Consider the following 12,340-nt stretch of genomic DNA (forward strand, 5'->3'; position numbering starts at 1 on the left):
AAATGACGAGAGTCAGCAACCCGTATTCTTTCCTCGTGACATCGCGATCTACAATCATGTTTTCCGTAGGTGATCTGACGCGATTTGAACTAGCCGTTGGTTCGCTACTCCAGTGCTCGCGATAACGGAGAAGCGAAGGAAGAACGCCCCATCCTAGCATGATCCCAGCCGTCAATCCTAATTGGGTTAACCAACAGACGCCAACCTGCACGTTAAGGCGGCCGATCAGGGGAACGGCAGGGTTCTGCCGTATAACGGTCTCGAATTAGGGGCGCCCATTCCGTATCCATAATTACGAGCCCAACTCAATGGTGGAGATTATTCCATTGACTTTTTGGGCACTCGGGATGAACGGCATGGGTCTGCTCATTTCCGCGCTCAGGTCGCGTCCGGAACAGCGCGAAAACTTGGGGTCAAATCCCAGGAAATCCATCCCATCATGCATACAGCTACCAGGTTCTCCATCGTCAGGGTATTCTTACGGATACTCACACATGCAGGATACGTATTCGAGCCGCTTGTAAATGGAGGGAGTCCAGTAAGAAGGCTTCAACATTAGTCTATAAAAACGTATTCAAACTTGTGCGAAGGCGACGCCAGACATAACCCATCCGATTTTTGTGATAGAATCCTCAATTCCCAGCCCCTCCAAATGCACTTCGCTAGTTTGTCGCTACTCCCTTCATCGTAGCCGGTTGGTATCATTCGGGTTTCTCAAAACAGCTCTAAAAAACAAGATTCGTGCGTGCATCTCAATCTTGCTTAGAAGAGCATGTAGGCGGCAACGGCGACGGAGCCAAAGATGGCGAAGGTGGACTTGATGGCGGAAGCGCTGCTGGGAGCAGAGGTGGAAGTACCGGAGGCAGCGGAGCCAGTGGCGGTGCCGGAAGCGGTACCTGAGCCGGAGGCGTTAGAGGCAGCGGTTCCGGAGGCCGAGGCAGTGGCAGAGCCGGTGGTCACTGTGGTCACGGTGGTCAGGCCGGAGGAGGTCTGGGTGACGGTGGCAGTGGCCGCAGAGCCGGAGGCCGAGGAAGACGAACCGGTGGCAGAGGCAGTGGCAGCAGAGCCGGAGGCGCTGGCCGACGCAGTAGCGGAGCCAGAAGCAGAGGCGGAAGAGGAGTCTAGGTCATGGAAAGTCAGCGCGATTGCTCACGACCTTTGGGGTAGAGAAATGTGTTATCTTCACGTACCGTCAGAGCCAGTGAAGCTGAACTCGTTGGACTGAGCCAGGATACCAGAGTTCTGGGGGTCGGTGGAGACGAGGTTGATGCGGTAGGCATCGCCGGCGGCGACCTTGGCGCCCTTCAGCTCGTACTTGCCATCGGCGGCCTGGACGGTGGCGATGGTCTCAGAGACCTCGGGGTAGCCGGACTGGTTGACAATGACGATCTCGAAGCTCTTGGGGTCGCTGGAGACGGTCTCCCAGGTGATCTCGTTGGTCTTGGACAGGTCCCAGTCGTCACCCTTGGCGGGCTTGGTGACCTTGACGGCCTCGGCAATGGCCAAGAAGGAGGTGATAGCGACGGCGGTCTTGGAGAACATGTTGTCGGTCTAAGTGAGAAATTAGATATAGGTTGTTTTTTGGTGTTTTGTTGAAGTTTTCCGGTATTAGAATAAGTAGTGTGTCTGAGCGAGTGACAAGAACGAACGTCCAAAATTGATAAATCTGAGAAGTTGACCGAACACCGTAAGGGAAATTGAGCTTCCCCCCTCAAGCTTTATAAACAACCCATTTGTAGACGATCCCTGTCGATAGTCCTGACGAGTCAGGCCTGGTGCTCCCACCCCTCCTCTTCCTCCTCCTCCACTCATTAGTGCCACCCCACCGCCCCATCTCGTATGCAAAACCGACTTTCAGAGAATTTTAGATTGCTGTTAAAACCATCAATTCATGGTGGGTTGATTTCTTTTCTGCCAGCCGTGACGTAGGCGACTCCCTGCTTCGGGCGTACGCGAAGGAAGCAAATGACATCCACTGCCACTCGTAAAAAGCAAAGGCCGTCGGCCGTCGGCCGGTATTGCCGAGACTATGGCCCATTGCCGCCAATAGAGTTCCGTGTTTTTGTTGTGATAGCCAGAGACATATTGTTTGAGAAACTTTCAGCTCTTCACCCAAAAACCGGGAGAGAGAGGATGAAAGACTCACTATGAACGGTCAATGGCTTCAGGCTTTCAGCACGCATACTTTCTTGTCCCCGGGTCCAATCAGGAAACCTCCATTTGTGCCCATCCCCATCACACAAACCCAGGCGAGATGAAGCACACCCATGGCCAACGCTGTTGGGGTTGTGGCTGGCAGACTAAATTCAGTAAACCCCCTTTTAGCTCGGTTGTGCGGTACCTTGCATGGAAGAGCCGCCCCCGTGCAGCACTGATTTCCACCCTAAGGAATCTAGTGTGGTAAACAAAACGGGCTGTTCTCTTCGGGCTCTCCTCCTTCTGTGCCTCTTTTTCTCGTCTACTGTAGATTACCAGACACGCACGCACGCAGCCGGCCAGGCTGGGCGTGGTTGTCAGTTTTGTTGGCACTGGGCAGCGGAAAGCTGCAGGCCTTCGTTTTCCTCGTGTATGTACTTTTCCGAGGCGACGATCAGTGGCAACGGGCCCTGTCATCTCGGTGGACAGACCTCGAGCCTGTCACTTGTCAATTCAAATTTGACACAACCCGGCCAGTTGGAGGCTCGACCAGTTGTCTTTTCGGTGGGCACCGCCAAGCTGGTTCAAAAGTTCCGACGGCGGAGTTCCTGACAGCTGCAGCCTGCAGCGGGATCAGTCAGTGTGACTAGTAGCAAGGACTTGGCGTCATACCATCCCACTGCACTTGGGCAGAACTATTGATAGAAGACTCTACCTTAGCCGCAGACGAGCCACAGTAGCTCTTCGGGGGAATACCGGGCCATGGTCTCGTATTTGGAAGCCGCTCTTCGTATCTATCGTGTTATCTTCGCAAAATGGCACTTGTCTTCGCCATCGCGCTTTCCGGAATGCCAGAGAACAACCAAACACACTGCCGCCGCTACAGCCGCTGGCGAAGTGAGTTGTCATGGTCAAGGCGCCCCCAACGCGCATTGAACCCCCGACCCGGTGGTACTCGGAAGCAGCCGAATGGTGATCTTGATGCAAGCACAATCTTAGCAGCGGGGCGAGATTGAGGTTTGAGAACCGCATGCCGCCCATGCAAAGTGCTCATTGAGATAACTATTTTAACAGTTACCTAACGCTACCTCGAACTTTCTGTCACTCTAATGTACTTATTAGCAAGCCCGAAAAGAGACTTAAGTGAATGATGTACTCTCATTCCCACTCTCTGTTCTCAGGCAATGGGAATACTTGAGAACAACAGAAACCATCACATACTTCCTATAATTGTCAACCAGCGCTTGGTTTGGTTTGATTGGCATACCTCAGGCTAGTCGGTCGGCAGCGTTGAGACAAGAACACAGCAATATAGTCCGTCTTTCAAGGTCTACCAAATTGCCTCCCAAGCTGTCATCCGCAGAAAGGGATCGAGCGGCGTGGAAAGCCCCTGATTACACCTTGCAAGTTGCCTTGATTCCTTTGATGCTGGCCGCGACTCGCGTCATGCTGTCAGGGAAAAATACTTTCCCATGGAATAAGGGTTGCAGACATCCCAAGTAGATTATCAAAACATGGTATCACTCATCTACTTGATACAACTCTAGCTGGTTTTCACAAATACCTGGATGATGGATTGGTGCTCGGGTTGGCAAGGGAAAGCCACAAATCGACCTGCATAGAATAGGTAGACGACGGAAGGTCGAATTTTTTTCAAGGGCATATATTCAAACTCGTGGAAAAAGAAGCATTGCAGACATGCAGAAAGAACACTAAAAATATTTAATTTCAAGCCCCTATCGGTTGCGATTGAACCGCAATATCGATCGGTGGTATCATGCACGTAATACTTGGAACTTGACTAGCATCCATTCGAGGAAACGTCACTAACTACAACACCGATGTCAGCCTAGCCATCGTTACTTTTAAACGGAAAGATAAAGAGCCTAGCTTAGGTGCACGATAAACAACTACGCACTACCAATTTTCGAACATGTAAAGCAATTAGCTCTACTCTCACATTCTCAACATTCAATTTATTCTTGCGCGCATGAACTTGTTTCAATTTAACAAGTTTCGTGTGGGGAGGTGGCTCTTGACCTGACAGTCGTTTCAGGCATTAGTGACAGATTTGATTCAGTATACATGTGTTGATGATACCTACCTAAAGGTTATGATCGATAACGTCCGTAACTGGCTTCAAAGTCGAAGGTCATGCTCATGCTTAGAGCTCGGCTTGTTTTTGCTTTCAAGATGGATTAGAAGGTTTGGACCACGCCAATTTCGCGAGTTGTGGCGCACCCAACCGCCTCTTTAGATTGTACTCGAAGAAAAGTACAATGTTTCGACCAATTGTAAAGCTTCGGTGTCAGATATCTGTGCGAAAGCCATCAGAATCTCATCACTTCCGTCCGAGTAGTCCATACAACAGCCCGCATTCGCATAAATGGCCGGGGGTTTCCAAAGCATTGCCGAGTACGCTTCTGGATGAGGTGTTCCTGGGAGCCTGCCACTGTCAAACTGCGACGGTACGGGGTTAACCTTGGCAGGGTCCTCTGGTGCTTTTTTTTTTTTTTTTTTTTTTTTTTTAATTTTTTTTTTTTAGGTCTATGAACTAGTTTATGGGCTTCCTAAAGACCTCGTCAAAACGTATCTCTTGCCGCATCTCAGACAGATCGCCAACCGTTTAGACGAGCTGTCTGAGAACGTTCGCGGGGGTGATTCGCGTCACAGTCGAGGGAGAGATCATCTCCAGATCGAACACGAAAGATCGCGCAGCTAAGAGTCCATACGCTTGCAATTTGACAACTAGTCCAATCAGCCTATTTTTGACTTCTTTGAAGCTTGTCTTGGCTTATCCGTCAATACCTTCAATCACCAGTGGGTTGACAATCCACATAGCCATGCATTTTCTAGTATGTAAATCAAACTCACGTCGTGCTGGCGTCTACTAGATGAGCGTGGGATGTGGGGGGCTACAACTACCTGCACACACTTCGTGTAACAGAGGCCACTGGCAAAACACAAAGTGTAATATAGTAGCAGGTAGTTACTCCTGAGAAGATTAGAAGTCAATCACGCAGGTTGATTTCAAGAAATGTGATTACTGCAGCAAAGCCAAAGATAATGACGCAAGATAGCCGCTGAAACGATAGGATATGACCGATACTGTGATTATAATGTAGTCCGAGAAGCGCACGCTTATAATTACGAGGCAGTCACTGTCTGGACTGGCCTTTCTAACAGGAAAACCGCAGACCTCTAAAACAAACTCTCCAATCTCAGTTCTGCGCAGCTTCTTCTTCCCCTTCCTTGAGGAATGGCTTCCGTCCGTAAATGGAGTATCCGTACCAGTACGCATGGATGCCCAAGTTCTTGGCATCCTTCCTGACGCTTGAACAAAACGCAATGACCTCGTTAGGGTCCCAATCCAGAACGCGAGTAAAGAGAGCGAGGCACAGGCCCTCGATGCCGGGGAGGAGCGAAGCCGACGTCCACACACCCAGCGCGTTCAACTTTTCGTCCTTGGCCCAAGGCGACGCCGGCATGACCTGCTTCGTGACTACCACGTCCACGAAGCCGGCCTCCTCGAGCATCTTGTCAAGCTTGGAGGCAATGGTGATGGGACGGCCAATCTTGTCCGTGGCCTCGACGAGGTACTTTGACCACTGGAACAGCGCCGAGTCCTCCTTGAGGGTGCCGTCGTCGCACTCGAGGGGGTACAGGTTATCGTGGATCTCAAAGTAACCGCCGGGTTCGAGGTTTCTAAACGCCTGTGCGATGACCTTTGCCCAATCTTGGAAGCTGCCAGCCATATTGCGCGCAAAGATAAAGTCGAACGGGGTCGTCCATGTCCACTCCTTTTCCAGATCATCAACCTCAAAGTAGCAGTTCGGAGGCACGAACTCGGGTTGGATCGGACTCAGGTCTACGCCCAGAACTTCTGCACCTTGGAACGCGTCGGCGTATAAAATGGACCACACGCCCGTGCCCGTGCCGAGGTCGAGAACCCTTTTGGCGCCCTGGTTCTTGGGACACAGGCAGAATTTACCGTCCCAGGCGATGAGCCAGAGATGGTTCGCAATGTCGAGGCGCTCTTGTTCAGTCTCATCGTTGGGAACGAGGTAGCTGCCATCGCTGAGGCGGTGGTAACTGCGGCCGTTTTCGAGCCGATAGTCAAAGATGCTTGGGGTCACAGACGCCTGTGATTCGTTTGTTGTGGCAGTAAGTCCGCTCTGCAGTGAGGATGCGTCGGTCTCATTCTCAGTATCGTCGCCAGCGACAGTCACTTGTGCAGGAGGATCTGTGCTTCCCCCCTCGGCTTCGGGAGAGGTGGCTGCCGGGCTCGCCGGTTGAGACGCCGGTTGAATCACCGTTTCGGCAGCCGGCTCTGTAGCGGGCCCCGATGTTGGGTGCGGGGGAGGTGCCGGTGTGTCGGCCATTGCAAATAGGTTTCCTGCCGTGAGGTAGCTCGAGTCGTGGAAAGTTTATTTAGTCGTTACGCTAGAAAGAGCCGTGACTCGTGGGAACAGAGTGGGAAGTTGATGTAGCCAGACAAATCCCCCCAAGTTTCCCCTCTCTTTCTCTCTAACAAGTTCGCCCCCGCTTCCCTCTCTTCCACCGCTAGTTGGTTCTGTTTGTTGGTTTCTGCTCATATCACTAAGAACCCACCACACGAAAATCGGTAGGGGCCCGGGTCCCCGGTCCCCGTTCCAGTCATCTCCTCCGTTCCTCTTACCGTTCTTGCACTAGCGCCCAGATTTCTTCGGAAGCGGAACAACATCTTCACCGACCAAAAATTCCCCCGGACACGACCAAGGCCACCAAACGCCTCGCATCACCTCACCTTGCTATACATCATTGAAGCTGTCTCCAGCTCCGCGACCACAACGCACCATATACCCGACACCTCAATCGACTTTCCTTCGAACCTCCCGACGGAAACGCCTACTTCCTCCAACTCCAGCTCGAGCCCAGAACCTCCACACAACCTCCAAACATGGTCGTCCGCATACGCCTCGCCCGCTTCGGGCGCGTCAACCAGCCCTTCTACAACATCGTCGTCACACAAGCAAGGTACGCCTCCAATCTCAGGTCACCATTCACAAATCCTCCCTCAGAAAATCACATCACCGTCGCCATGACATGGACATCTCCCTCCCATCGCCGAGCATCGAAGCTCTCAACAGAGAAACCCCCAACAAAGCACGATACAACGAACCTTGAACATCGTAGAGAGTAACCTCAAATAAAGCTAACCCTTGAACCTTTTCTTCGCCAACAACAGAACAGCCCGCAACAGCAAACCAATCGAAGTAATCGGCACCTACGACCCCGTCCCCCGCCAAGACCCCTACGACGCGACCACCAAGCCGCACAAGGACATCCGCCTCGACTCCCTCCGCGCCCGCTACTGGGTCGGCGTCGGCGCCCAGCCCACCGAGACCGTCTGGCGGTTACTCTCCATGGTCGGCATCCTCGAGCCCAAATACAGACCAAACGGTACCCCCAACACGGCGACGGCGGCAAAGTCGTTGAGGACACCTGCCGCTCCGGCCAAGGCGGCGGCCCCGGCGGAAGCATCATAGGCGAATTATCATAGGCGATGGCAGCAATCTTGTTGGAAATCTTCGGCTTGGACGGAGATACGACGGGGTGAAAGTGTTGTGGGCCATATCGGCTAGGACTTTGTCGTGTATCAAAAGCATTAAAAAGCGTTGCGCAAATCGCAGGGGTTGCAGTTGGCCCTTTAACGCATGAGGTTCGTGATTGCGCGGAGAGGAAGGGGCTGATGGTGGTATTGTACTATTAAGGCGAAAAGAGACGGCAACGGGCAGGCTAGAAACGAGTCGAGGTTGCGGCTCGACTCACCCACGGGCATGGACGAGGAAAAGTGAAGTGAAAAACCAGGGGCATCCAGCACTACGTCACATCACAAAAGTTGTACAATAAGACGACTGTAAAAAGACCAAAATGTCACTCCCAGTTGAAGCTATGTTTGAAGGTTATCGAAAGGCCGCTGTGACTATGAGCCGATGGGCCGAGTCTGTCCCAGAAGTTGGTTCTAGACTAAACGATGAGAAAAAAAAGAAGAATTGAAGACTTATGCTGGGCGTAACCAACGCCCTTGACATGCAGCCACCACGCTGGTAAGGGGTACACAAAGAAAACGAAAAGAGGCCCCCAATAATCAGAAGAGAAGCAGACCATCCAACTCCAAATATGCGCGACGCTACCCTTGGGACTTTTGTCACGTCGCCGTATGTCTATCCCGAGCGGCCGTATAATAAATATATCTGCATCATCGCCTCAATGAAATAATTCTTCCTCTAAACTGCATCTTCATTAAAGATGAAAGTAGCCGCAATTAGTGAGATGCGTGGAACACAATGTTCATAAAGAGGCAGACCACCATGACACATACGCCGTAGATGGCGAGGGCCAGGGCCATCTTGCGGAGGGCGTCTTGCTCAATGTGCTCGAGGTCCCAACGCCACTTGCGCTTCCACTGGCGAGGATCTGTCACATGGCTGGCGATGCTCCCAAGACTGGCGATACTAGTCGTCATAGGATCCGCATCCTCCTCGTCATTGTGAGCATCGGCGTCGTCGTCCTCCTTGTGAAGACGTTGCTGATGGATGCTATCGGGGTCGCTAATCTTGTAGTAGAACAGGCCTGGAAGGATGAAGCTAATGCTGGTTGAGCCGGTGCTTCCAACGTAGGCCAAAACTCTCTCAAGACTGTGTACTGAGAGAGCGGTGACATAGGAAAGAATGAGAATGACCGAGGTTAAGATCGCAAATCGAGTCTCGCCCATGGATGAGCTGGATCCGTGGTCGGAGCGCACAGAAGCCGACGAGGGCAGCAGCGGACGTCCGCCCGGAGAGGTGGATCGGCCATTTGCGTTTGAAGCGCGGTTGGGCCGCCACTTGAGGATGGCATCGACGGAGGCGCGGCAAGGGTGAACCTGAAGAGGGACCGAGAAGGTAACGAGCACGACTATGGCAAGCTGTCCGATGTAGGAAGCGGCAGTTGCAGAGTCTGAAAAAAGGTCAGCAAGGTCCGGGGGGTACATTCTCACAGGTTCACTTACACATCATGACAATATTGCCCTTGACAGCGTTGCCGAACGTGAGGTACCCAGTGATGGCTACAACAGTGTAAATCGAGGCGGCTGTGCCGATGCTAGTGCCAACCACCCCTATGACGCTGCCAGGAGAGTTGTCCTTGATCTCATTCAGGATGGCAAACATCTATTCACTGAATTAGCATAAAGCCTCGACTTCTACTCAAAGTCAAACTTACATTCTGGTGGCATGTGTAGGCAAAGACAACAACGGGCAACGTGCTAAGGAATGCGACAGCGCTTTCGGGCTCAACAACTCGGATCTCGTTCATGTCCTTGAGTCGGTCCGTTGAAAAGTGATAGATGACCAAAATGACGAGGTAGCCGATGGAGACCAGAGCAACAATACTGGTGTACTTGAGCGAGTCGAGCTTCTTCAGAAAGCTGAGAGGAATAATGACCAGCATGAAAGCAGTAATCCAAAAGTTCCTCTCGCCGAGGTACGGGTTCTCCGCCACGGCACCCGCGAATAAGCCGATGAAGACCTTTGGCATCAAGTCGCCAATGATGATCATGTAGGAGACACCCACTCCAAAGCACTTTATCGCAATGGCAGTGTCAAATATGATGGCGGCGTTTGGGTACGTAATCTTGGAAATGGCGAAGAAGGACGATGTCCCTCGATCGAGGTAACGGGCGCAACGAGACTGAAGATACAGGCCAAAGGCGGCCGTGAGTCCAGACCACATAATCATCAAGACACCAAGCATACAGCCCATGTGTGAAACCACTGATGGCATTGCCAACGTCCCCGCGCCGACGACTGTAGTCACGATTCGTCAGCTCTTTTTCTTGCCCCGCACTCGCGTGCCATCTCGTGGGAATCCGCGACAGCACGTACTAGTATTGAGCAGGTTGATCACGCTACTCAGCATCGAGGCCTGGCCTCCCCCCTCCTTCGTGTTTCTTCGGCGTTGTCTGCAAAATTGTATTCCATGGGTCAGCAAAGCTCTCTTCCATCTGGGTCATCTGGCTGTATGCGCCTCCTGCGGGGAGGATCGGGAGTTCGGCATACCGTGACATTTCGCCGGAGCTTCCAGACGCAATTGAATTTGCGTTTCCATCAGTAATGCTAGAGTAATTCGTCATAGTATTGCTCGCCCGCTTCGTAATTATCGATCGCCGTCGGTGTCGTCGTCCTGATCAGTCGGTTGTCGGTTCGTCGGTCGTTGTTCGCTGTCGTCGCCAGAATGCGTCGCTGCGCTCTCTCTCGTTCGAGTGGTTGGTAATAGTAGTCGCACGCGCAATCGCAAAAGCGGAGGTCAGATAAGAATAACCAAAAAATAAAAATAAAAAGACTCCGTAAGAAGTTGCCGGATTGGGGAAGTAGAACGAAGTGTCCACAAATGCGACCCAAAGTCACAGAACACAGTCACAAGTCGTGAGTTGCGAGAGAGATATGGAGCTGGTTTTTGTTGATGATTTGTCGAGTAGAAGCCGAAAGCGTAAGAGTAACAAGAGAGGTCGAAAGAAAGCAGCTGTTCGTCGTTGATCAGAAGAGGAGAAAAGAAAGGCGGCGTTTGTCGGCTTCGCGGCGTTTGGGATGCGACTGCGGCTTGCGGTTACGGCTTGCTGGCTGCAGCACCCGGTCGGTTGTCACTCGTCAGTGGTGTTCGAGTCGGCACACCCACCCACACACACTCTCTCTCAGTCAAGGCGGAGAAGGCGTAGAGAAGGCGTGACGTTGCGACGAATGGCCGGCGGAGAGTTTGCGCAGGGCAGCTGTGACGTGCTTTTGGAGGAATCTCTCGAAATCAATCGAGGAAAGGTGGTCGCCCCTGCTGGGACAAACCTCGCAGGCTTCGGTTCGGGGTGTAGCGACCGAGTAATTCAAGGTTCTGGTTCTGCGGCGGGCTGACGCTGGCTGAACGGGGCCGCCGGGCTGGGAAGGCAGCACTGGGACGGACGGTGGACGGGTGGCCAATACCGGTCAGCACTTTTCGTCTGTCGATCTCTGAATGCCCTTTTCTAGGGGGCGGCGACAAAACGAGTCACGACGGCACGTCCAAGGTGTCGAAGGTCGTCTCAGTCGCAAAGTCGCAGGACGGAAGGATAGATCACACGACAATGTGCGATGCGATGGATGGTCTTTTTTCCTTCCCCCGGGACGTGGGTAAGGTGTATACGTGTACAAATGGGAAAAAAGGACGTAGACCACTTCAGCCCCCCGCTGGTACAAAGTACACTACACGCTGAACGGGAGAAAGACAGAAGGAGCAAGAGGAGGGACGAGGGTTCCCGCTCAATAACCGAGAAGTTTAAAGGTATTAATTATGGACAAGCGGCGGGGAGTTCCAGAGTAAGGTGGTATTAGGATGACAGGACCTGGTCGGGGGACTCGGGGCGGGTAAAATGAGCAGGCACAGGGTGTCGTGAGGGTGGTGGTACCTTGCGTCTTGCGTGGTGGTGGACTGCCAGTGATGGTGTTGGTGGTGGGTATTGAAGGAAGTGGAAGTTTGTCCAGCACAGGGAAGTAAATGACGAACTGACGAGAGTGTTTGCTACCGCCGAGCAGACGCTGTCCAATGCCATTAATTCTTGTTACACAGCATTACGTGCCATGAGCTCTTAGGTAAGAAAACCGGAGACCCGGGACTGGAACTTGACGGGGAAAGCAATCTGGCAGTTTAGCAATTCTTACGTATTGCCCAGACCGTAATGGACCTTCGGTATCCGTTCCTACGTGCCTCATACCTGCGGATCCTTCCATGGCCACGGCCACGAGGCATTGGCACGTTCCGAAATGTCCGTCAGCGGCCAACACCGGCCGGCGCAGGACAAGGCAAGGCACCATGGCACCAAGCAGCAGAATGCCAGCAGGTCCTTACCTTAGCGTCCACCCAGCCCGCTCACCCGCTGACACTTGCCTCACTCTGTGCTTGGCGCAGGGGCCGGCGTGGAGTCGCACTCGCGAGTTTGGGGGGGAGCACGAGACTCAGGCGACCCTCAAATGCCGTTTGATGTCGTTAGTTTTGATGTGCCTCACCTTACCTAATGTCTGTGAACAAAGTTGCTTTTGCTTCTCCCTTTCATCGTCTTCCCCGGAACCGTCCCAAATATAGTTGATTAGGATAACGAAGATATGTGAAGAATAATGACTTTGTAATTAGAGAGACATTGTGGGAAATGAGTCTCAAT

General features: G+C 52.5%; 4 protein-coding genes across 4 annotated transcripts; 1 reads left to right on the top strand and 3 right to left on the bottom strand.

The window, feature by feature from the left end:
- Positions 1–762: 762 nt before the first annotated feature.
- N0V96_011443 (uncharacterized protein) lies at positions 763–1,542 on the bottom strand (the record flags this gene model as incomplete). The annotated part of the gene is made up of 2 exons (XM_053192149.2): positions 763–1,121; positions 1,191–1,542. 2 exons carry the CDS (start codon positions 1,540–1,542, stop codon positions 763–765), a joined length of 711 nt encoding a protein of 236 aa, XP_053050313.2.
- Positions 1,543–5,357: 3,815 nt separating this feature from the next.
- On the bottom strand, positions 5,358–6,518 carry N0V96_011444 (uncharacterized protein; the record flags this gene model as incomplete). The annotated part of the gene is made up of 1 exon (XM_053192148.1): positions 5,358–6,518. One exon carries the CDS (start codon positions 6,516–6,518, stop codon positions 5,358–5,360), a length of 1,161 nt encoding a protein of 386 aa, XP_053050312.1.
- Positions 6,519–7,075: 557 nt separating this feature from the next.
- MRPS16 (mitochondrial 37S ribosomal protein bS16m) lies at positions 7,076–7,664 on the top strand (the record flags this gene model as incomplete). Its single annotated transcript, XM_053192147.1, has 2 exons — positions 7,076–7,152; positions 7,364–7,664. The coding sequence occupies 2 exons, from the start codon at positions 7,076–7,078 to the stop codon at positions 7,662–7,664; spliced, it is 378 nt and encodes a 125-aa protein (XP_053050311.1).
- Positions 7,665–8,443: 779 nt separating this feature from the next.
- On the bottom strand, positions 8,444–9,912 carry N0V96_011446 (uncharacterized protein; the record flags this gene model as incomplete). Its single annotated transcript, XM_053192146.2, has 3 exons — positions 8,444–9,117; positions 9,170–9,329; positions 9,382–9,912. The coding sequence occupies 3 exons, from the start codon at positions 9,910–9,912 to the stop codon at positions 8,444–8,446; spliced, it is 1,365 nt and encodes a 454-aa protein (XP_053050310.2).
- Between the last annotated feature and the right edge of the window lie 2,428 nt (positions 9,913–12,340).

The sequence above is a fragment of the Colletotrichum fioriniae genome (genome assembly GCF_027942845.1).
Source record: "Colletotrichum fioriniae strain IMI 355084 chromosome Unknown scaffold_17, whole genome shotgun sequence".
Classification (NCBI taxonomy): domain Eukaryota; kingdom Fungi; phylum Ascomycota; class Sordariomycetes; order Glomerellales; family Glomerellaceae; genus Colletotrichum; species Colletotrichum fioriniae.